Source organism: Apostichopus japonicus, chromosome 4, assembly GCF_037975245.1.
Source record: "Apostichopus japonicus isolate 1M-3 chromosome 4, ASM3797524v1, whole genome shotgun sequence".
Lineage (NCBI taxonomy): Eukaryota > Metazoa > Echinodermata > Holothuroidea > Aspidochirotida > Stichopodidae > Apostichopus > Apostichopus japonicus.
The window spans coordinates 15,581,195-15,607,413 of NC_092564.1; the positions used below are offsets into that span (position 1 = coordinate 15,581,195).

General features: G+C 37.4%; 3 protein-coding genes across 7 annotated transcripts in view; 2 read left to right on the plus strand and 1 right to left on the minus strand.

Annotated features, from left to right (window-relative positions):
- LOC139966575 (single-strand selective monofunctional uracil DNA glycosylase-like) overlaps nt 1-26,219 on the plus strand; it is a 108,407-nt gene that overhangs the window by 20,122 nt on the left and 62,066 nt on the right. The window lies entirely within an intron of this gene.
- LOC139966573 (cyclic AMP-dependent transcription factor ATF-7-like) lies at nt 3,577-19,060 on the plus strand. 2 transcript variants are annotated; one of them, XM_071969750.1, is made up of 11 exons: nt 3,577-3,677; nt 4,438-4,496; nt 5,223-5,304; nt 6,296-6,423; nt 6,681-6,954; nt 7,386-7,605; nt 8,535-8,760; nt 8,967-9,154; nt 9,761-9,926; nt 10,517-10,637; nt 11,263-19,060. In XM_071969750.1, exons 2-11 carry the CDS (start codon nt 4,446-4,448, stop codon nt 11,409-11,411), a joined length of 1,605 nt encoding a protein of 534 aa, XP_071825851.1. In that variant the 5' UTR covers nt 3,577-3,677; nt 4,438-4,445; the 3' UTR covers nt 11,412-19,060. The 2 variants fall into 2 exon arrangements, with proteins under 2 accessions (XP_071825851.1, XP_071825852.1); XM_071969751.1 differs by having other exon boundaries at nt 6,681-6,927.
- LOC139966572 (tight junction protein ZO-1-like) overlaps nt 16,366-26,219 on the minus strand; it is a 58,797-nt gene continuing 48,943 nt past the window's right edge. For all 4 annotated transcript variants that reach the window (XM_071969745.1, XM_071969747.1, XM_071969748.1 and 1 more), the window contains 8 exons: nt 25,918-26,030; nt 24,371-24,568; nt 23,782-23,997; nt 22,362-23,223; nt 21,192-21,834; nt 20,360-20,568; nt 19,978-20,121; nt 16,366-19,192 (listed from right to left, as the gene is read on the minus strand). In XM_071969745.1, coding sequence (XP_071825846.1) covers nt 19,095-19,192; nt 19,978-20,121; nt 20,360-20,568; nt 21,192-21,834; nt 22,362-23,223; nt 23,782-23,997; nt 24,371-24,568; nt 25,918-26,030 — 2,483 coding nt within the window. In that variant the 3' untranslated portion in view covers nt 16,366-19,094. The remainder of the gene's footprint in view (nt 19,193-19,977; nt 20,122-20,359; nt 20,569-21,191; nt 21,835-22,361; nt 23,224-23,781; nt 23,998-24,370; nt 24,569-25,917; nt 26,031-26,219) is intronic.

Genomic DNA, 26,219 nt, shown 5'->3' on the forward strand with positions numbered 1-26,219 from the left:
AGAGATGGTAATGTGTACAATCTGAAATGCTATCGTTCTTATGTTCTGCAAAACATATTTTTACCTAAAGGTACAAAAGGCTCTTCCAGAGTCTTTCTCTTCAACTTTGCAGCAGAAGACTCTGTCGGTGCATCTTCATATTCTATCACTGGGATTCTTGACATTTCTTAAATTTGGTAGACCTTTTCCACAGTAAATTAGTTATTGCCCAATTGTCTGACTTTCTGAAAATGAGGAGGAAATGTTTAATTCTTTAAAACTTAATAAAAAAAATGACACAAATTGCATATTCTTTGTAATATAGGTCTATGCCCTTTCTGAAGTAATAATTATTGAAATATTTGATATGGTATCCTGACACTGTCAGGGCTACAACTTACAACAAAAATACAAATCTGTTGCCCAGACATATTTTCAGCATCATGACCCCACCTATGCTGAGAAGCTTGCGGATGAACACAACAATGCTCAATTGACATTAAATACAGTCTCTGTGGAACCTGTTCAAAAACGGTATCACCAATGGTATTAAGAAATACATCTCACACAGGCGTGTAAAAACTAGAGACTCCCAACCATGGATTAGCCTTGACCTTAAAAGGAAATTGAGAAGATGAAATAAAGCCTTTGTAACCTCAAAGAAGTCTGGGAGGCTTTGTGATGAAGAGTGTTTCTTAAATTTAAAGAAAAAGGTACAGAGCAACCTGCAAAAGGCATACTGGGATTATATCTCTGACATCGTTGCTCCTAATACTACTGACCCAAACCCCTTGAAAGTAAGCAAAGATTCTGGACATTCATAAAGCATAATTAGAGAACTGATTCTAATGGTGTTGCCCCTCTGAGAGTGAATGGAAAGATGATATCTGACCCGAAACTAAAAGCTGAGGCTCTAAATCGCCAGTTCCAGTCTGTTTTCACCATTGAGTCTCCTCAACAGCACCAGCACTTAACAGCACCTGCTCGTCACTTTCCCTAGCTCCCTCACCTAAACATAACTCACCCGGTGTGCTGAAACTCCTAAAATATCTTAAGACTGGAAAAGATATCATCTGCAGTAGTATTATGTCCTTTGCATCTCATAATGATATATAATATGCTCTACAACACGGATTTCGGAACAAAAGGTCCTGTAAAAGCCAACTCCTTGAATTTTTCGAAGATGCTCACATAACATGCAAAATGGACACCAAGTGAGCAGCACTCAGGTTAGGTTACTTGAGAAACCATGGATGATACCATGTCCAAACGTTAGACATTATACTAGATAGGGCCTTTAACTAACGTTAGGACTAACTTGTTAGGTCAATGGAAAGAAAACTTAGCATAGGACTACAGGTTTGGGGTAAATAGGCCTAACCTACGTTACAATTAGTACTAGCCTAGTATTAAGTACTACTAGTAGTACTGTAGTAGGTAGTGAAATTTAGTAGTATACATGATGACCTATCGATGAATATCTTCTTCTTGCTATACTGCTTTACAGTGTATGTGCCATTCTTTGAAAAATTTGACTTGCCTTTACCCTCGTATGGATCCTACAATGTAATGTTCATCTAAACTGTCTAACTTGTCAAACTCAGTGCTTTATATAACGTGCTTGATGTTACTAGTCTTAGTCTTGCCTGACTCGCCATGTGTGTTTCGTGAATTTGCACGTAGTCTACACATCGTTCAACGAATATAATATGATTTAAGAAGACGATGGTTCCTTTATATAGCAGTTCCGCGAAAGAGGCCGGTAACGACCAATAAACTAACTGCTAAAACGATACAACCACAGGATAATTGCGCAATATGAGGTCAACGTCACAGAAGAATGTTTGCGTCATTGATTATCATTGTGTAATGCAGCTGTAAACCATGATATTTGCAGTGTAAAATGACAGGAAGGAACCCTTGAGATGAAACGAGTCAAAGGAACCAAGGGAAGAGAATACCAAGGGATGGATACAAGATGTTGAGAAGGGAGATGTTGAGACGTTATTTAACGTGATTGCATGGATATGAAAGTTGGTCGAATTCTTCAAATTAAAGGTCCATATATTGTGTCCATCTGGAATTTTTAACCACTTTTATTTACATTCATTTTTCAGCGACTTACAATTGATGAAAGAGATATTACCGTGATTATAATTTATACACGGCGAACCCTAATTAACGAGTAATTAACCAATTTTGTTGGTCCAAGCAATTATGCATGCACACAACACCTTTCTTATTCATATTTTAAAATCAACCAATCAAATAATATCTATGACTTGACGTCGGGCAAAAACAAGCCGTATGTTTCGCTCAATTTATACGTATATTGGTGTACTAGGCCTATACTACTACTAGATGTAACTGAGCCACCCGTTTTAGCAATTACCTTTACAAGTAATGATAAATGCCAATCAAAACATCCAAAAAGAGGAATATATTGGCTACAAATGTGCTAGATATTCAAATATGGTCACCTTAAAGTCAACATTCTAAAACCGTTTCTATTACAAAGTTTGAGGAAATTTTCCACACTCAGTGACATTCATTCATGTTGTGTGTTCCTTAAATATGTCTGAGAACATATGGAGGGTAAAGACCTCTAGGAAAGTACTCTTTGAAAACTTATACCGTGCTATAATTTGGGGGCTATACTGACTACCTTAAATAGACTTATCCGCAAATATTTGAATCTTTCGATTACACGAACGAGTGAGCTAGTCTAACGCGAGCAAATGATAGGTACATTATTTTCACCCCGTGGTACGTACTATTAGTATAAGTGTACTAACGAATAACGTTAGTTGGTGCTTGTGAAATGAATCAAGCATGTAAGTCATATAAATATTGTATGTATTGTATGCGTGTACTTTAGATCCTCCTGCAAGCAGGAACTCGCGAAGAAGCCTCATTAGCTTATCAAAGCCGCAAGCTGACCGAAGCCAGTCTCTTAGATTCATATTTAATGTCCATGATTATGAATTGTCAAAAACTCTGTAACTTGACGACATACATTAATCTTGGAGTGACTCGAACTCGGGACCTTATGATTGAAAGGCACCGGCGTTAACCACTGAGCTAACACTCCACAATAAAATAAATAACTCTCAATAAAAAATAGCTCACAATATAATAAATAATAGACTAGACCTACACTTTAGTCCTAAGGGCATTAGGCCTTCGATATAATCCACATTACGAAAATCATTTCGCTACCTGTTCACAAACTTTTAGTTGAACGTGTTACACAAATTGACCAAAGTTATTGATAAATAAATGGGAATAGAATGCTAAAAATTTCAGATAAACGCAATATGGACCTTTAACTGTCATACGGAATAACAGCTAATGAAGATCCATCTTGTCGTAAAGCTTGGGGGTAACGTTTGGTTTGCCCCTTTAAAACAAAGTCACGTGTTCCACTGCCCGTCGAAGTCCGTCCCCTCGCGCTCCCCCAAGACGAAACCCTTTCCCGCTGTCATTTGAATGACAAACTTTACCCACAGGCAAAGAGCGATGCACTTTACATTTTGTAGCTACCATGATATAGCGTCATGTGTCGAAATATTTGTGGTGACGTCATTAAATTTCCCCCACGCCCGCTTGGAATGTAAAAAAGACGTCATTGCCACAAATAAACGTTTTCGTAACCGTCAACCAACACAAATTTCCCAAGAATATCTCACGTTAAGCGGGTAAGTTAAGATTCCTTACATACATTAGTATCAAATTTACTAGTTCAAAAACGTTTCACGCTATTTTCGCTTCATTTCGTTTCAGTAATCGTTAGTTGTACTCCTTAAAAATGGCTTCCCTGTTTGTTTCGATTTTTCTGTTGTCTGTCTGACGAGTATCGCAGAAGACATGGTCTGCATTAACATAGTGTAGGCTAGGTTAGCTTTAACGTATGTACTATCAGTAGGCCTATAGGTTAGGCCGCGAGAACGGGTAATAGCGAACGAGTAAAGCATAGCCACAGTTGTGGGGTGTAAGGACAAGAAGGGCACAAATGTCATGTTAATTTTATAAAGTCGTCAGTATTGTTTCGAAATGTTAAGCATGTTAAAGCTTGTTGGAACTTAGGCTACAACTTCAATTGACAGTTTGATCCTCTCGATTATAGCTAGACAATAAAGAGTGTTAAAATTAGAGAGTAACATGTATCAGGGAGGGAAACAGTTTTTTATGCTTTAAGAGAAGCTCTAAAGTATTGTTTGTTTTGTTATATCGCTCCTAGAGTATTTAGAGCATTGTGTGTCTACACCCTGGGCTTGTGTGTCTTCAGGTTATTTCCCCTTTCAATGTACTTTTGTAAAAATTCGCAAGTTCTCTGCACTTTGCACATCAGTGACATGCTAGACCTAGTGGAAACATTTTTTCTGTGTTTGACACTTTTCCAAACTACCTTAATATTTTATGACTATTTATATCAATGTGCCATCTTTAATTTCGCAGAGCTTAAAATGAACAACGAAGACAAGCCCTTTCCATGTACTATTGGATCATGTAAACAGGTCAGTTATGCATACAAATGCATTGAAATTGACACAGTAACCAAGAATTAGTTCAGTTTAGAATATCTACTAATTGTCAGAAGTTTGTCCCATTATTCCCAGATTTTCTCCTTATTTCCACCTTAGAGAGGAAAGTTTGAAATATATCATGGAAATAGTTTACCCAGTGTTCATTTGTGGTGATTCCTCAATGTTCTGAGCTGTATATTTCAAATTTCAAAATAAGATTTCTTAATGAAAAACTTAGCACAAGTATACATTTATTAAGTTGTGTGCGGCAACAGGGTGGATATATCATATAGTATATAACCTGCATCATTAGGCCATAGGTTGTCTGGAATACAAAACATACATTTGTCCCTGTGTTTGGACTATCAAAAACTTCTGTTCAATTGTGCATAGTACACAAGTACAATTTGAATATTTAAATATCATATCCAAATAATAGTGGATCCAGGTAATATAGAGGTCCAGTTAACTCCTGTGTGATATTCCTAGCTAGGCCTGTGAAATGACTGTTCGTTCAGGTTCCATAAACACTCAACATTTTTAAAGCAACTGGTAACATGCAATGCAATTTGCAATTGATATAACAATCACATTCTTAACCTTGCATCTAGTTTGTTGAAAGTCTGAAAGATCTATACATGTGTCTTCTCGATCTAACATTCAAATAATTCAGAATGCAAATTTGTCAATTTTCCACTTTGCTCATTTCTTATTCAGCGTTTCGCCAATGCGGACCACCTTCATGTGCACTGTCTCAAGCATGAGATGTCTCTTAAGTCGTTAGACACACCTGTCATAAGTAAGTTGTTTATATATTCATCATAGCTTTACTCATAAGGGTCTCAGTATCTCTCCCTTAAATATGCTAGGAAGTGAAATAATTATCTACCATGTGCAAAATTAAGGGGAAAATGTTTCATACACTTTCTCTCACTGAGATGTTTTTTGTCATTTAATGTTTATCAATGTATTTCCTGCTTTAATGAAGCTTGGAACAATATGTAGCAACTACCTTTCATCGCTTGTTTGTGGTAATCAACACATTCATTGAATGCCCTGGTACAGATCACATACAGTAGTGTGCGACAAGGCTGTACAGTTGCACACAGACTTGCATCTAGCACACCAACACACATCCCATTGGTCATTGAAACACTTGACCGGAAGGCGGTGTGACAACTATGCAAGTCCCTAACTTAAATGTGCTTTGCAAAGTTAGAAGGTTTTTACAGATTGATGCAGGCTAAAGTATAACTACTGGATGGAATGAAGGTGATGCATGTTTATGTGGAGGTCAAAAGCCCTTTTAAGTCAGCTGAGGTCAAAGTCTGAAACTCTTAAAACACAATAACTGCCAAAGTAACAGTTGATGAAATTCATACTTGGAATGTGGATCCATCTTGTTGTGTACAAGATCCTTTTTGCTATCTGAGGTCAATGGATACCAACTCTTGCATTCATAACAGCTCCAAGAATAAAACTGAAATGAACTTCACACTCGTTATTTGGTCGACCTTATTTAACATAAAGTCTATCTGTGCATAGTTTACCATAATTAAATGTTCTCATATAGTGTAAAATGTGGCAAGGAATCACTAAGCCTGATGGCTTTCTTGTTATAAACTGTACTTTAACCTCATGCTTCGAAGTACTTGTACTGTAAGTATGAATAGCCTGTTTCTACCAGATGAAAGTTTAACAAAACTTAAACCTTCAGAAGAATGATATGGGAAGACAGTATAGAGTTGACTGGTACTAGCATTTTTTTCTCTCCACATTTGCAATTTTAGATGACACCACCCCGACACCAACCCGATTCTTGAAATATGAAAATGTTTCTGAAGACACACTTTTCACAGACTTGGTCCCATCGACCAACCCCTTTGATATGGAGTTTAAGCAAGCCACAGAGCAAAGGGTAAGTTTCTTCAACAAGCAAGATTCATTTGTTCTTGTTGGGTTTTTCTGCTGCTATGGTTTGTTAAGAAAAATTCCAGGACAGAGCTTTGAAAGCCAACATCTCCATTCTGTTCTCGAAATAAAAATTCACCTCTTCGTTCAAATGGAAACCGCCGGAAACTCACCATGGAAACTTCTGAAGACATAAATACATAAAAAGAAATGAAAATACTTTCTCTTCACTCAATTTTTTTATCTTTTCTTTTCTTTTGTTAGAGAATGTCACAAGATGTGTCATCTTCTGGTAACTGTTTGCTGGAAACTCCAGAGAGCAAGCCACCGGATAGCGATTCGGGGTTGGACAGCGAACCGTCCCTTGAGACTGTCACAGAACAGAGTGTGCCCACTAACGAGTTACCCGAAGAGATCACTTCAACCACAGGCGATCCTCCCGCTTCCGTAGTCCCCCAGGAATCTATCACCTTGCCGGAGGTCATTAAAGAGGTCTCTCAACTTGTGAAAGGTACAGTACAGGTACCAGAAACAACTGGTAAGAAATTAATTCATTTTCATTTAAAATGTGAATTCTTGTCAAGGGAATGAAGAGTGCTTAAGTAACTGATTAGGTATATATATACTGTTTGGTATATATATTGTACATTTGTTATCAATGGAGCACACTTTTCTGACAATTGTACCCCATGGAAAATCACTGCCTAGAGTGAAATTTATTCCCATTAACTAGCAGTCAGAACCTTGTGTGTGATGATGTGCGCATATGAATGTTGCTGCTAGGTTGGATCGTGGATTGCATTGTAGGATATTGACCACATTAATGTTACTTCTGGTGTTTTGGTTACCTTCTACTTCTTCTTTTCATTAATGTGTTTCTGTGGTTGGCATTCTTCGCTTTAAATGTACCAGCGTTCAATTGTCTTCTCATCTTTTCTACTATTGTTTTTATATTTTTGTGATTTCCAGTGACTGATGTAGCGAGTGTTCCTGCGGCACCTAAATACGAGCCAGCCTTGCCTCCATCAGTACAGAGTCAAGTACTATCCCAGCTGCAGCAACAACCTCAAATTCAACAGCAATCTGTCATTCAAGGAGAAACTAAGCTACAATCTCAGCAAGTACCAGTAGCTAAACCACAGTCTACTATCACAGCCCAGACAGTAGCTCCAGTGCAGGCACAAGCTAAGTACGTGTTTGTGATATCCTACCATGTACAACAGTAGGGTAATCGTTGCCATCATCAGCAACATTAGGTAGAGAGACAGACATCTCTGTATATAAATATAACCTCGCACTTGTTAATGACGTAACGTTAATCTGTCCTTGTACCATGTTGAAGCGACGACTTTAAACAGTTCTTTTGTCACTAAAATTAACTGTAAAACCATATCATTTGTTTGAAAAAGACCTTTAACATACTTGGTCAAGAAATAAGTGAATGCTCGCTCTTTAAAAAATGTCAAAGAGCCTGTATGTCGTCATAGCAACCACGGAAAGACATTTGATAATGAAGATGAGATGTTTTAAAGTATAGAAAAGTTTATTCTTACCAATGAAACTGAAATCCTCTCTTTTTAGTACTGATTTGTTGTTGTAGCAATCATTTTTTCTTTTCTCAATATTCATTCTTTGGCAAAAAATGTGGCAATTTATAAGTAAAGGCCTAAACAGTTCCCCCTCCCCACCATGCTCAATTTATAAACTTATATAGTCCACTATTGCACTATGAGTAATGCTTTTACACTACTGGTAAGCCTCTTAAGCTGCTTTATCTATGTGAACATACATGTTCAGAAAGATTGAACTTAAAATGAGATATACTTCAAATAAATCAGCATTATTTAGATCTGCTACCCGTGAGCACTAGGGAGGGGAAAGGGGTGGGGGGGGTTGATGCTGCAAAGATTTAATCAAACAAGGTACATAGTGGAAAATATTTAACATGCTTCGTTATCCCTTGCTTTCAACCGATGTTTTCTTATGCACCCCTACTTTGGTTGTAATTTCAGTCTCCCAGACCATCTCTTCCTAGAAATCCTTCATGAGCTAAGTGCTACTTAACCTATAGAGATGAACCCACATTTTCAAATCTGTCATATTATTATTTTATTACAGTAGCCTTCAATCCATTGTAAACTCCTTGCCTTCGACCATCACGGCTCCACTGCTGATCAAGCTACCGGATGGTCAACAGATTCGTGTCGTACCAAGCATTGTAGCCAACCCATCTGCTCCAGTGCCAGTGGCCATCTCGGCAAACCAGAACAGCAGCAAGATGCCCTCAAAATCGACCATCGAGCAGTTAGACGCAAGCACCGGAGGAAAGAGAGCCATTAAGGAGGTACAGTGATAATTATAACAAAGAATTTGTTAATTCATATAACAGTAAAGAGGTACAGTGATAATTATAACAAAGTATACATCAATTCATATAACAGAAAAGAGGTACAGTGATAATTATAACAAAGTATACATCAGTTCATATAACAGCTAAGAAAGTTAAAACACGGCATAAATTTACCTCTAAATGATTCTAAATTTTCACAGAGATTGAAGGAAGCAGTATTATCCAATCAGAGTCATGGTAACATGAACGTCATGGCTCGTGCCGTAGAGGTCAGGATGAGGGAGCAGCAACACGAGCAATCTCAAGTCATCAAGCAGGAAACCACAAACGTTACAGTGGTCGCTCCCAACTCAATGGAAGAGACAATCGAAGCTGCACAGATAGGAGGGTAAGAGCTCATTAAGGAGAAGCAAAGATGACACTGACAGTCTCAGTCATTTTGTTTTAGTTTTTAGGGCAAGAAAACAAACTCCCTCTATTCTCGATGTTATAGTAAGCATGCTGTATAAAGCATATGTTGTCATGAGAACAAAAATGTCTGCATCACAAAAGAGGGCTTTCAAATTCCCTTTTACTGCGGCAACCCTATTATATGTGAACAAAGTCTTCATCAAACAGTAAATTGGCAGAAACAATGAATTCATCGAATGACCTTTTGGATAGAAATGAGGATTTGGGGAGTGTTTATTTATAGGGTATTGTTGTGAAAGGGTGTTTCAAAATAACAGACGGACATTCAGATCCACAAAGAAAGGAACAAAGCCATGAGCAATATTTTGAAATCTAAATTCAACTCTCTGTGTCTTCTTAGAAATATCTCATTGTTTGTGGTTTGTTGTCATATTAAGTCATAAGTAGATGTACCAAGAATGAACATACTTCTTTTCATAGAGGTAATGGTCTACCTTCTGTTTCCACACAACCGTTTACCTCCCACATTTCTACTCCTTTGAACAACCCAATTCGAATATCTCTCTCGGTGTCTCCGTTTCAGAACAAAAAGGAGGTCTTCCGATGACGACGACCCAGAGATGAAGAGGCAGAAATTTCTGGAGAGAAATCGTGCTGCTGCGATGAGATGCAGAGAGAAAAAGAAACAATGGGTGGTGAACTTGGAGAGCAAAGCTGAAAACCTGACGGTTACCAATGTCAAGCTGAATGTAAGTACTGCATAGTCACCGTTTCTTATCAGCGGACAAATTGTGATGATATCAGGAACTGTGTAGTATGCAACTCTGTGTTAGTTTTATAGCCAACCAATGTTACTTTTTAGCCAATCAAATGTTGTAATAGTCTAGGGGTTCTCAATAGGCGTCCCACAGGCTCAGTCTGGCTCTCTGGTCTGTGAAAGAGACATCGTCCAACCATCTCGCACTTATCAGGTATGGGCCCTTAAGACATAAGGATGGGGCGCTCTACCTGTCTCCTAGGTAGATTGCTAAGTATATGTATAGTGAGATTTTATTTATTAATTTGCTTCAATATTGTGTCTTTAAAAGGCATTCCAAAATTGCAGGAAAACTGTGTGAAGGGTTTTTCAAATTGAGTTTATCCAAAATGTGTGTAATTCTATGAGAAATGTAGAAGTTGCATAACCATGCAAGAGCACTTTTGTTGTAATTTTGAAGTGTAAACATTTCAGCATTTTTTGTCACTTGCATCAGAAATGTTTATATTTATACAACAGACCTAATAGTAAGATGTTTGTTGTTTTGAGTAACTGAGTTATTTTTTTTCCATTAAATTTCAGAATGAAGTACTTAAACTGAAGAATGAAGTCGCCCAGTTGAAGCAGTTACTACTCGCTCACAAGGACTGCCCTGTCACTCAGATGCAACAAAGGCAATCACAGAATTGGCAAGTTTTTCACGGTAAGTAAAAACAGAAGCCTTCATGGAAGGACCGGCCCAAAACTATCCTTAAAGTATCAGGAGTGCTAAAACCAGAATTCTTATTGTGGGTGGTGTCTTAAATTCACTGGTGATAGGTCCTGTGGAATGATACACAGAATGTTTTCATAAAAATTACCAAGAAATAAGAAGCACCTCAGCTTGTAGAGAAGTTTTTCATCTGCATCGTTTAATGGACTTCAGACAGTTCTGCTATTCTTTCATGTTTATATGCACAACCTTCCATTTCGTTTCAATAAAAATTTCCATGAAAACTCAATAGCAAAAATCTAGAATATTTTAAGTGAAATATTAAAATGTGCTCTGTATGAAATCAAGTGTTTATACAAAGTGTGAGCAAATCATTGAATTTATATACAGTGAAATACATGCCAGGCTAATCAATACTGGTTTGCAGAAAGGAAAATGCGGGGTGAGGGTTGGATACACAAATTCAAAATGGATTGGACCTAATAGCCAAGCTATACTAGAATAAGTTTGAAAACAAAATTAAAAATAACAAATATTGGTACAACTTACGAAGTTGCCATAGAGATGCATATCTTGAATGAAGACGTCCAATGTCATTTCTTATTTTCTATTGCAGCCATAAGTGAATCTGAGGAGGAAAAGAATACCCAACAGCAGTCAAACACCACTACTGTCACTACATCCATGCAAGAAGTAACCAGCAATGGAGACGAGGTCACCATAACTAGCACAGATATACCAACAGTCTTGATCAGTCAGACGTAACATCATCCCCTCCCTTCCCCCTCCTCTCCCCTCCCCCTACACACTCACCCACTCCTTCCACAGCTAGCAGCAGGTGACATTTGTCAATGGTCATCTCTATGGTCCAAAACATTTCAGTGTACTCCAATTTGCCAAATGCTTTCAAAGGTACTTTCTTGATGGCTCTATGAGAATCTGAATTGATTCAGGAGGGTCACATGGCACCATCCAGTCTCTCGGAGGGGTATTTAAGTCTCTTGAGGTGGTAAAGAATCTCAAAAATGTGATCGTAGGGTGACCAATTGTGAATTGTCTTCTATCTAGCATATTTTGAGACAGTACTACTTCAATCAAACAATTTTCAACCAAGATTGGTGATGTCATTCACATGATCCATTTCTATTGGCTGGTCCATTTCATTTGTGTCTTAAGTATTCCATGCTATAATTAAACCAAGTTCATTCTTACATTGGTATCTGTATTAAATGCAGTGTTAAGTGTGCTAACCCTTCCCCTCTCCCCTTTGCTCCCCCACCCCCCCCTTTCCAATTCATTTATGTCTTATGTGACAAATCATATGGCTTGCTGAAGGAATTGTTGATGACTTACAACATGTGAAGATTCTATGTGAAGATAGAACATTCTGTGACTTTACCTATTGCCTATCACTAGATAGACTTAGACAATAGACTTAGACAATACACTTAAACAATAGACTTTGCCTATTGCCATATCATTGCTACATGTCAAGAGACTTCAGGTCTGGAATATATTTTATCTGTATTAAAACTGCTGGCATTTTTATTACTGAGAATAAAAGAAAGAAATGAGTGTTCCCTCCAGGTGACAATTACATGTAAACCAATGCTTGACTGCTTAAAAGCTCCCTTAAGAAACGAATGCAGCAAATTTTCTAACGATGCTATGTAAATTGCATTTTGTATATATATTTATAACTAAAGCAATATTTATTTACCAGGAGCAATATATCAGATTTCTAGCAGTTTTGTCAGGATATGTTCAGTACCGGTCTTCTACACCAGAAATCTTTCTTTGTATATTATAAACTCAATATGTAGCTAATGCTTAATGGGAGCTGCCTCCTTTGACATTAACCCCCCCCCCCACACACACAATCTTGTAACCCTTTCTATAACTCTTTCCCTTACCTTACTTATCCCATCATTGTCATGTTTTTTGTTGTTGGTTTGGATCAAGCCATAAACCTGTCTGATATTGATGATTGTGAGGTCTGTGCGCCAAATCTGTAAGGAGATATCCAGAACTAAGACAAACTTTCGGAAACCTATGTTCATTTTAATCAAACACATGTAACCTTGGCAAGGTTAACATTGCCATGCAATTGATAAAACAATTGTCAAAGATTTAAAAGCATTTTTATAAATGACATTAAAATGCATTAATGGAAAGTAAATTTGGGGGTAAGTCAAGAAACTTTCTTGCTCTAAGGATATCACCTCCTCCCCTCCCTCCCACCACTTCACCCCTCTGCATTCCCTTCTTCACATTTGCAAGGGGAATAGGTTATGCTTTGAATCACAGCAAAAACTCTGGTTGACTTGATCAATTTAACCTTCGTGGAATAATGAATATTGTTCTATTCTGTCATTAATTAATAACCATTCTAAATTAACCATTTTATATAACCATTATATTTTAACCATTATAATTTAAAGTGGTCATATTCCGTCTTTTGAAGTTGACAAAGGGTCACTTATATCGTTATTACATATCATGCTAAACATCACATTTGACTCTTGACTGCTCCTGCACATCTGATTATTTGTCAAACTTTATTGAACATTGAAAATGATGTTGAAATGATTCAATGTTCAATGTTACTTTGGAAATGTGAGGAATACCATAATTGGTATGCAGTTAAAAGTGGCCAGTCTCTCTTTGCAAGTGCAAAATTTATACATCCAAATATCTGTAAATTCTTACATTGGTCCAAAGCAAAAGCTTTTTATGCAACAGCTAATTTTAATTTATTTTCTCACTTTGAGAGATTTATTGGTCCTAAGATGATATGATAGTGAGAAGTTTCAGGAAAGTATACTTCGTCTCCTGACGAAACTGGTCATAGGTGAGATTCAAACAAAGATATTACTATTATTATGTGAAAATTTCTTAACCTTTTTAGTGCTAGATATTCTTATGAAAATTATTGAACCACCTGCTCAGTACCTGTACAAAAGAATTACATAAGTGTAAATATTTACATCTGTTTTTTTTTTTATGAGAACCAAAATAAAAAGTACAGGTTGAAGAAAGTAAAAAGGTGTACTGAATTGCTTAATATCTCATAAAGTTTCTGCATTAGGTTTGGACAATTTTACTAAACCGTCATGGTATTACTCAACATAAATTTGAGACCTATCAGAGTTTTTTTTTTTAGCAAATGTGATTTTTTTTGGGGGGGGGTTACATTTACTCCCCTAAAATGTTGTTGACCAAACCACTGTTTTATATTAGTAATTATCACATGTCAAACAAACAAAACTTTCAACATTTTGCAAACTTTTCTGTAGCTGGTAATGATTGAGTCACCTTTGTTATAAAACATACATTTGTTATGGCAAAATTAGTACAGACAAATGCTTTAAAGAAGAATAATGTGACATTCAGTGGAGGTAGAAGTACATTTTGTCTCCATGTCCATTGCATATAAATTAGTTCATATCCCACAGGTTTGTGGTATCTTTCAATACTGTTACATGACTGCCAATTAGAGAGATGAGTTGGTCTGAAATGAAACCTAATATATTGTATAGGTGTTTGTATGCTCATGTTCATAACGTAACATACATTTGGATATCAAAATATGATAAATTGGACCAAAAATGTCCAAATTGGGACATAACTTGTCCAATCTACTTGTCTGCATAGCTATGATGTTATTTAAACAGCACCCATATATCCCCACCCTCTCTAGGTAGTATCCATAGGAAAGTTGTTTTCCCTTTTTGAGGGTTGTATGTGTATGAAGTGTCTTCTTGTGCCCATGGAAACGCATATTCTAGCGGATATACCCTTACAATTAAGCCTAACAATGAAAAGTAAGGTGTTAACTTTCAATGAAAGATACTTTATGACAAACAAATACAACAAAAGTCACTGAAGCGCAGTTCCATAATTGCTTTGTTGGCAAAGTTAACTATAGATTGGTATTATTAGTCACCTCCAAAGGTTATAGTCACACATAATATTAAAGGACCTCCATAAGTAGGTTTTAGTTGCGCAGTATTAACAATGCAAAACAAGGCATTCAAGGTTTTCTCTATGTAGCTGGACACAGAACTTTGAAAGTAACAATTTTGACAGTCAAATTCACAATGAAAGTCACAATTTGTACTGTGTTAATATTGCAAGGCAGTGATCGACATGTAACAAATTAGTATACATCAAGAAATTCAATAAAGAATAGTTTGATTTTCAGAAGAGACATGCTACATTCATATCCATTGCTAATTGTAGACCACTTAATTCATATCAGAAAGGTTCATGCAGGCATTCAACACTGTTACTTTGTTGTCAATCAATGTCCCATATCGAGAACATTTCATGTCTATGAGGTCCCACACAAGACCCCAAAACAATATCTAAACACCATATATACAGACAATCAGCCTGTAGAAGCACAGGTCACAAGTTGCCTCTTTGTAAGATTTGTTTTACAAGTTAAGAGACATATGTACCAAAAATGATTGTTTTGACACATTTTAAAGGCTGTATATTTGCGAGACAAGGCTAAAATTGTGATCTTTGGCAAGACAGAAACCACAACTTGTGTCCCCATGTTCCCAAGAAGAGTCCCCATGTGGTGGGCTTTACACTAAGTTAACCATCTGTCCAATATTTCTGGAGACAGTCCCCAGATTTCATATACCCGCCCCCGATGAAAAAAGTGTCCCCAGTATTGTCGGTATGAACAGTTCCTCACCTTTATCTGATAGAAACATGATATTCACACTGTCAGTAGTCAGTGCTTTGTCAGTAGAGTGCTCTGAGAGCTAGAGTGCTTTGAGTACTGCTTTGAGTACAGTAGAGTGCTTTGAGTGCACTGTCAGTAGAGTGCTTTGAGTGCAATGTCTCAGTAGAGTGCTTTGAGTGCACTGTCTCAGTAGAGTGTTTTGAGTGCACTGTCAGAAAAGTGCTTTGAGTGCACTGTCAGTAGAGTGCTTTGAGTGCACTGTCAGTAGAGTGCTTGGAGTGCACTGTCAGAGAAGTGCTTTGAGTGCAATGTCTCAGTAGAGTGCTTTGAGTGCACTGTCTCAGTAGAGTGTTTTGAGCGCACTGTCAGAAAAGTGCTTTGAGTGCACTGTCAGTAGAGTGCTTTGAGTGCACTGTCAGTAGAGTGCTTGGAGTGCACTGTCAGAGAGTGCTTTGAGTGCAATGTCTCAGTAGAGTGCTTTGAGTGCACTGTCTCAGTAGAGTGTTTTGAGTGCACTGTCAGAAAAGTGCTTTGAGTGCACTGTCAGTAGAGTGCTTTGAGTGCACTGTCAGTAGAGTGCTTTGAGTACTTAGAGAGCTAGAGTGCTTTGAGTACTGTTTTGAGTACAGTAGAGTGCTTTGAGTGCACTGTCTCAGTAGAGTGCAGGACATGAAAGCACACTATACAAACAAACAAATATTTACCAAACTTGATGTCCTGAATAAATTTACAATTTGGACACACACAAAAATTTGCTTCCGAAGGATATGTTATAGAAAATTGGCCATTTGATCATCCTGCTCAAGATTGAATTCAAAATTGCTGCATTCCTATTAACAAAACGAGTAGATACTATAGTGATCAGATGTCCACATGATGAGTTAAACATCAATATCATGTCCCAAGATTTCCTGAAAAAAACCAACACTTTACACATATACTAGATAAACTGATAAATTCCTACCTCGATGAATACTGTATCGTAAAAAGAAAGAAAGAAAAGATATTAACGAGAATCTCTCAGGATTATTCATCTTTATTTCTCAACTCTTTGTTTCATCTAATTATGGAGTGAACATTGACCTAAGCCAAACCAATGCTATGAAATCTAAAATTGTTAAGAGGTACAAACGTCACCAAGGTGTACTGTCTACCAATTCTCACATATTTTATACAATATTTATTTTGGTAATTTTTTTGAATACATTATGGCTAATTTAATCTAGTATACCAAAACAAAAGAAGGAAGGTGAAATATACAAATTTCATTTAAAATAGAATACAATGGATATTTGATATATAAAAAGAAGTTCTTAGCATTTACTACCTCCTTATTGTTTTCAATTTATATCAATAGTTAGCAAGCCAGATTCACACAAAAAGACACCCAACATGAAAATAAAGAGAAAACGAAACCATAAAGCATCTTCTTACAGATGAGTGAAGAATATTTAAGAGGAAGTTTACATAAGTGCAGACTAAAGATGACCAAAACAAAATGACTTAAAAAACAGGATTAGTGACCCATCAGATATTTGAAAATAATTACAGACTATTTGGATATAAAAAGCTGTTATTTGTATGCATTACAACCATGAAAACTATTGCAAAAATTTGTACTTTTGCTTTCTACTTTTACCGATGACCCCCTTTATATAGGCAGAGTAAAGGTTTCCTGCCACTTTCCATCCCCCGTCAACCCCCCCCCCCCTTTGCCTTGTTCTTCTACTCTGTTGCAACCTGTAAATAATGAGTACAACAGTTAAACTTTTCTCTTCACAACAAACTCTCACAGCATACTGTAAACCTGTGTCTATGAGGCTGCAACATGTAAAATCTACATGGGCAAATATCCATAATTTTCCGTAAGAAATTCTCTTGTTCATGGAATTGTAGTCAACTGGATGTATCCTTGAAATTTTGTCTAACTGTTATAAATCACGCACCATCATCATCATCCAGTGAATGGGTTACAAATCAATATACTTCTTTTACTTTATCAAATTGATGGTTTTTCACTCACTTTATTAATTAGGTCCATCTGTATCTGAAGTATGCAACTCATCAATGTTTATTAAAATGATTCTACATTTTTTGACTAATTTTAAGAACCGTTTTCATTGAATTGAAGGTTTACTGCCATATTTATCCTCGCAATATATTTTTTGTCATTTCTTAATTAAGTAATCATGTATTGAATACTATGGATGAATATCACAGCCATTTTGAATTTACAGTATTAAGTGAATACAGACGCTACTACGAAAGCTTTCTTTCCGACCAAAAAAAGAAGAATAAAGAAGAGAAATTCTAACAAGAGATAAATGAATACACATAATATTACCCACTCAAATTAATCAAACACATGAAAATGATGAATAAAATACATTAGTTTATATGATTTCAACAAGGTTAGTAATAGAGGGAAAAGAAACCTGTGTACGTTTACATGAATTAAGTAATGAATTTTGAAAACAGACACTGAGGAGTGGGGACTGGTTAGGCCGATATCTCCTATGCAGACCGTCACGACTGTACAAAAAATATGGTAGGTGTTCACACGAATACAAATAGAATACAGCCCAATAAAGCAATGAAAGATAATCTGTATTGTCACCACCATGGATGATGTGATGATATTAAGGCACTTTTAAGATATCACACAATTTGGCCATAAATTGTGTAAAATGTAACGCACTTACGTCTGACACACTATGATACACACAACATCACAATATCAAAGATATTAACAGTTATGATTGGATGACTCCATTGTATGACTTGAGGGGGGGTTGGGGGATGTGGAGAGCGGGGGGGTAGCCTAAGGCTACATCAATAACAACCATTTACAGAACAGTTACTAGTTCATTTCTCAGACTTGATTCTCTCCAACAACCAAAACCTGTCTAGAAACAAAACTTTTCATTTTGTGTATTAATGTCTGGCAGACATTAAATACATTGTTGAATTCTCCATCTGTAGGCACAGCAAAGGTGATCACACAACACTGCATACAGGTTGCAACAAAGACCCTTTGTCTAAGAAGTTTCGGCTTGGTATTGTACTTAGTCCTTTGTCAATTTACACATAACAAGAAAATATCTATGCAAGCTGCACAGACAGATTTCATTCAAAATGGAGAAAGGAAAGAAAAAAATCCCCCAAAATAACAGACTAATTAACAAGAATACGGTAGTTAAAGAATCTTTGCTGGAATATTCTTATGTAACAATGAGATCATCTTTGAGACTTTCCTGACATCCTGAGACCTCTTCAAAGATTAAGGCTGGGCAAACAACCATCAGAATTAATTACTAAACAAAGACATACTTGGTTTATAAAATGACACAGGGAGAAGGTATCATTGTTAATTAAAAAACTAATCAAGATGCTTATCAAGTGATACACTCAAACTATAGTTATTTCCAAGCATTTTCTGAATAACTCACTTTATACTGAATCAGAACCTCACTGACACACTCTTTATTTATACAAAATATGCTTATTGAAAAAAAAAAAAAAAAAAAATATGAATGCGATAAATCTTCTCGACCGTAACGATTTGAAATTGTTAGTACTTGTTACAAAATTATCTACAAAATTTGGTGCATGATTTACACAATATTAAACTATATTACTTGATTCAGGCATCCCTGTTGAATCCCCATAGCCAGTGTAAAAATATGTACAGTAAGAAAAAAAAGAAAAAAAAAGACTCTGCTCGGTCAGGTCTGACCTTTGACCTCGTCTTAAAAGTGTTCGACCATGACAGAGACTGTTTTCTGTCCTACCGCTGCTCCTCCAGCCCTGTCTGATATGGACATGTTCTTCCACTTAGCAGCTTCTCCTGAAAACAAGATGGAGAAGACAGTTGTAGATCATATATTTCATAGCTTTGTAATGATGGATATATGTAACTGTACCATTTTCTTTTTTTTCATTTTAAACTATTTTATTAAACTATTTTACTATATTAAACTATATTATTATAAACTATTAAACTATATTAAACTATTATTAAACTTATTAAATTATATAAAATTATAATTATAATTAAAATTAAATAAAATTAAAATTAAAATTATTAATTATAAAATAATATAAAATATGAAATATAAAATTATTAAACTATTAAACTATATTAAACTATAGTATTATAAACTATGTTAAACTATTTTCATTTTAAACTATTGTTACAGAATCTAACAGGTTAGAAAAAAAAAGTTCTAGTACAGTCACTTCTCTCAGAGAGTCGACTAAAGTAAGTTTTTGGGTGAAACTGCAACTCTCTTGTTTCACACATACTGTGCCTGATGTTACAGTGTTAAACTACAATGCTTTGATTTCCATATAAAACTGCAACTTAAATTAGCTGGTGGAACTAACTACAAATGGTTTGATTTCATACACTAAAGTCAGCCCGTGGAATCTCCAACAAAAGTTAAGATGCTGAAACTACAATTTCTCTTATTTCCCTACATACCCCAACTAATGTTATGTGGTTAAGCTAACAGTGCTTTAATCCCCAACATACTGCAACTATAGTAAGATGGTGAAGCTACGACACTTGGGTTTCCATACACCTTGCTAATATAGTTCCATGATGCACCTATATATTTCTGAACAACTAACCTGCCGGTGTGTCACTGGATTTAAGGTTGAAGGACCAGCCATCAGGCGTATTGGCTGCAGTATGGGGCAGGTTGAGTTCCACTGGTTTCAGGAATTTCAAACCGTGAGGTCCGCACATCACCAGGGGACTGAGTAGGGTCTCACCTGAAATTCATGGAGGAAAAATGAAAGTGAATCAAACAGAAACAACAATATGGATTCTTCAAGTTTATCTCTCAACACAGCTGATAAATATTCATGATCTTGACAAAATCCACAAACTTATGAAACCAATCCTTCGTGAACAGAAAAATGATGTACTATGATCTATTTCAAACTGGTTATGGTTCAATATGCTACCTTATCAGGATTATACTGTCCTGAGACTTGGGGTAAAACAAACCTTTATCTGTGTCCAAGGGAGGCAACAGGTTGTTGTCACGGCAGACTTTAAAGTAGACTTCCTGTCGAATCCCTGGTTGAATGGCGCCAGATGGAATCTTGATGCTGACACCAGTCTCTGGCGATTTCAGGGTACCTCCTAAGGAGGAGAATGTACCTCTGGCAACTGCCACCACTTCCTGCCCCTCGTCAGAGTTAAAGGCTTCCTCACTGAATGGATATAAAGAAAATATCATTTACGACTATGCTGATTACCTCTAACCCCCTCACCACCAGTTTTCACAATAATTGTAAAAGAGGTTACTGCATGACTGTGATTGACAGTAAGCTCAGATGAAAGTTGTTTGTTTCACGCACCAAAATAATACAAAACAAAAAAAACCTCAAAAGTTGTCTCTGAAATGATTTTAAGCTATAAAAGTAAGTCACTTTGGTAAACAGTTCATGTTTTAGTCAGTGACAAAATTTCAAAAGAATTGTCCAAGAGATCTGGCAGCATAAGCCAAAAGTAACTGATGTTACCGTCAAACATTGCCATTATCTCAACAGCTGGTAGTAGAGGTATCGAGATCAGTCCAATTGGAACTATTTGTGCTAATTACCCATCAATTAAAGGATTGTATCATTAATTAAGGATTGTATCAGTCATACCTTACAGGTACAGCATGGAATCTATTTGTCTTGGGTGACTCTCATCCATTTGGACCATAAAGGATTGTATCATTGATGTCTAACAGGTACAACTTGGAATCTATTTCTCTTAGGTGACTCCCATCCCTTTGGACCAGTAAGTCCTGTTTTCCCACCAATTAAAGGATTGTATCATTCATTACCTTACAGGCACAGCTTGGAATCTATTTGTCTTGGGTGACTCCCATCCCTTTGGACCATAAAGTCCTGTCTTTTCTTGATATTGCCTTCCAGGAGACTGCGACCTCTTGTTCCTTGATTCCCTGTACGCTCTATACGACTCCTGGTCGGGCTGGTAGGGGTTCCTGCCGGGTCGGGTTGTCTGGGTGGGGTCATCTTGACCCAAGAAGAACCTTTCCCTAGCACTCTTTGGGTCAGCCTTGGGTTTGGGTGCTAGTTTGGGTTTGTCATTATTACGTGAGGGAGATGAGCGTCCTGTAGGAGGCAGTGAGGCGAATTGAGCACTCTGAAGCTGCTGCTTGTATACATCCTCTTCTTCGTCAGCATCTCCGTTCTGTAGGTCGACTTTGTAGACTTCTGGCGTGACCAGCGTAGAAGTCACGCTGACCACTTTCCTCTCTGTTGGGGGCTGTTGTTGGTTGGGAGGTCTCGGAGGTGGGGCGTGGGTGGGGTGGCTGGGGGCTTTAGTGACCTTAGAGTAGAGAGGCTCTGGAGGAGGTTCGTATTCATCTTCTGGAGGTGGTGGAGGCGGTACGTAAGACGGAGGGGTGTCCTCGTCGAATCCGTCAGGCAATCCCCAGACCGGTGCAGCATCAACTGTAGTTTCTGTAACAAATAAACCAAAAAAAAGTCAGTAAATGCATTGTATACTTGGAACACACATGGAAGAGTGACTTCACTCCTGGTAAGGGGGGGGGGGGTGAGCTGCAAGGGATGAAATTGTCATGAACCTTGTAGTAATCACTCTTTCAGGAGTCACTGCAATTAGGGGTTAGGGGTCACCACCATGGTGTAGGAGATGACTTTGGTCAGAGGGTGCCGTATAACAGATATTAAGAAGCACAAATTTGTGAACAGCTAATTTGAACACAACAGATATCTCCTGTACTTCACACATGGAAAGAATAATGAATCAATCATCCTAGTTCTCAATGTAGAAAGTACTCCATGATACTATTGATGAATGAAAGTTGATGTTAGGAATCAGGTCTGAACCAGGTCTGAGATGGATGGGTGCATCCGGTGGGAGAATTTTTTTCTCCATGGTTACATGCAAATGGTTATACAGGGTGTTTAGATTAGTTTAATGAGTAGATTATAAAATATTTAAAAAAAACAAGTAAATTAATCACCAGGAGGGGGTTCTTCTGGGGCAGCTTCTTCCTCTACTCCGAATGTAGTTTCTTTTTGGTCTGGTTGAGCAGGATATGATGATTCTTCCTGTGCGTAAGGGTCTGGTTGTTGATATGTATCTTGCTGATATGGATCAGGCTGTTGATACGTATCCTGTTGATACGTATCTTGTTGATAAGGATCAGGTTGTTGGTAGGTATCAGGTTGTTGGTAGGGATCAGGTTGTTGGTAGGGATCAGTTTGCTGGTAGGGATCGATTTCCTGGTGGAGATCGGTTTGCTGGTAGGGATCGATTTCCTGGTGGGGATCAGTTTGCTGGTCAAGATCAGGTTGCTGGTAGGGATCAGGTTGTTGGTAGGGATCAGGTTGTTGGTAGGGATCAGGTTGTTGATAGGGGTCATCTTGGTAAGGGTCATCTTGGTAAGGGTCAGGCTGTTCATAGGGATCACCTTGATCATAAGGGTCAGGCTGCTGGTACTGGTCCTGTCCATATGGGTCATCTAGTTCGTAGGGATCTGGCTGCCCATAAATACCAGAATCCTGGGGTGGTGGTGCTGATTCAACTTCATCTGTCCTCTGGACTTCTACCACCTCCTCTTGGAACTGTGGCTGAGGAGGTAACTCAGCTGGCAACTCCTGCCTCGGTTCTGGCTGGGGTGGCTGGTAGGAATCCTGTGGTGTTGAATGGTTCACGGGACCATCATCGGTGTCTCTGGGGAGTGATTGCCTTGCCAGTTCTCGGGCTAGTCTCTTCTCTTCCTCCTTCTTCCTGATCTGTTCTTTGCGGGAAGGTCTGGCCTGCTGGCTCCAGGAGTTGTCGTTTCTCTCTGCGATGACTGCTCGCCAATCAGCGTTTTTGATCTGTGAGAGTTGGTAAACGATCTTACGGGTCAGTTCCTACACTTGATCAATTCTGCAATCATTCATACATTCTGCAATACAGTCTAGCATTCTCACTTTGAACTCACAAGGATTCACCATTTAAAAGTTAAAAACCAGATCAACGGCATATAGTACTAATAGTTATCTAACATGGACAGTATCCTAGGAGATATAACATTCAAAAGGTGTAAAACATCATAACAATTTATTATTTTATTCTTCTCCTGAAACATTTTGAACCCACTGAAGATTACATATAACAATTACTCACATCATTAAGTATTTTCCCTGTGGGCTGGGGATTGGGTGAGGGAGGGGCAGGGTAATTGAGAATAACCAAACAAGTGTATTAGTTTTCCTTTAACATCTGGTCCCCCTTAAAATAACCATGGAGGAAGGGGGCAGTCAAGTTCTATCTCTCTGACTGCAAAAATTTGACTTTCCAGTCCTCATCTTATATCTTGAGAACAGTTCTCCAAATTATAACAAGTCTTTAAGAGTATTCAACATTCTTGATGTCATTGCATATAATCCTACCTCTTCGGTTTCATCTTCTTCATCAGTCGGTGGTCCGACCTCCGACCTCCTGTCTCTAGATCGAGACCTCGATCTCTCTCTGGCCCATCCCATGGTATCTTTCTTTCCTCTCTTCTTCTGCCTCGGTCTGCTCCTGCCTCTTGCTTGGTCCGTTTCCTCGTCTGATTCGTACCTGCTATGAGGAGGCACTACAATGGCCGCCTTTGGTAGTTCCTCCTGAAGAAAGTAAAACAAGCAAATATGAAGACATGCAACCCCTGAGGTTCTATTGTAACAGGGAAATCCGCTACTCTGTGAATGGTCTGCAGTGACTATCCTATGGCGGTGTCTCCTACAACAGAGTAAGCATTGTGAGACAACTGATCCTTTTTTCAATGTTAGCAAGTATATTTGTATTGTCTTTCCATGGATTGTAAGAAAGATTGAACATAGACAATACACTATTAGAATCTTGTATATAACAAGTGATCGACAAGGGCACAAACGTGAAAGATTAAAAGTAATATCATCTGCTATAATTTGATGCAATACTGAAACTGAGATTGACGAACGAACCGATATTTAACAACCAACTATTCTCATGACTTACCCTCTTTGGTTCTGGGGAATTGAAATCAAATCCAGTGGATTCGATGGGTGAGCTCGGGGTGTTGTCAAAGTCCGACTCTGGCTGGGAATCGTTGCCGGATGCGTAGGAGGATGCTGCGTCAGTGTCGTAGCCCTCTGGAAGGGCCAGTTCCCCGATGACCGGAAGCTCCGTATCTTCGTCTTCGTCCTCGTCCTCAAACTAGAGGAATGCAACAAAATGAGTGAGAAACATTACATCTTGATAGCCAATTATGATGCAAGAGGGGTACATGAAATTGTGTATGTTTTATACTTATCTTGTGAAGAAAGATCCAACACCAACAGTTATTCAAAGAAGTTTCTACCGTTCTTCACACCCTTACCATGAATGCTGTTATCTAAGTAGTATCTAAGTTATTACGTACTTTACAATACCTTTCCTTGATACTGACCTTGTTCCTGCTCATATATACTGTCCTACATTTGACATCTATTGGATATCCATACTCTTATTTGATACTGTTAATTCATACTCTCCTTTGATTCTAATGCTACATAATACTATCATTTGATACTGTTAATTCATACTCTCCTATGATTCTAATACTATATGCTACTATCATTTGATACTGTTAATTCATACTCTACTTTGAATTCTAATGTTTATCATACTATCATTTGATACTGTTAATTCATACTCTCCTATGATTCAAATTCTATATATTTCTTGTATTTGATACTGTTAATTCATATTCTCCTTTGACTTCTAATACTATATAATACTCTCATTTGATACTGTTAATTCATACTCTCCTTTGAATTCTAAAGCTATATAATACTCTCATTTGATAGTACTGTTAATTCATACTCTCCTTTGAATTCTAAAGCTATATAATACTCTCATTTGATACTGTGTAATTCATACTCTCCTTTGACTTCTAATGCTATATCATGCTTTCATTTGATACTGTTCATTCATACTCTCCTTTGAATTCTAAAGCTATATAATACTCTCATTTGATACCGTTAATTCATACTCTCCTTTGAATTCTAAAGCTATATAATACTCTCATTTGATAGTACTGTTAATTCATACTCTCCTTTGAATTCTAAAGCTATATAATACTCTCATTTGATACCGTTAATTCATACTCTCCTTTGAATCTAATGCTATTCTGAAAAGGATAATGTACAACCATAGATACTGATTTTTTAAACTGTCTGTGCTTCTTTCCACTGATACTATCCTTTGATACTATCCAACTTGAAGTTGTCCTGTAAACGATATCTGAGTTCTTAGATTACTGATACTGCCCTTGATTCTGTGCAATATTCCTGATATCATACATTGATATTCCTCTTAATAATTCTATTAATACTGTCTGATATTTGATATGCATACTGTCCTGTAGATAATGTCCTCTGATGCCCATTCTTGGATACTGTCTATTAATAGTATCCAATACATGTCCATATTGACTGTCTGTCCCATATTTGATATCTATGCTGTCCTTATCTAGCATTCTTTGATACCATTCTAGTATACTGCCATCCTTCTGTATGACTAACCTTGCTCTCTGATACCCAGATCTTTCTGTCCTGCTGCAGGCGTACCGCCTCCTGTACAAAGTTAAACCAATCGTTTTTCCTGTGATCTTTGTGGTTTTGCAGTGGAATCAAAGCTGAAAGGGAACAAGTCAAGAAAATAAATCTTACAAATATTGTAAATCTTGTAAATCTTACAAAACTCAATACCACAAATACCTCCCCCTCCCCCCCCCTTTTCTGTACCCTTCCATTAATCTGGCCAAACTTTACATGAATCAACCAAAGATTTCACATCAGCGACCATTTTAGGTGACTTCACCAAA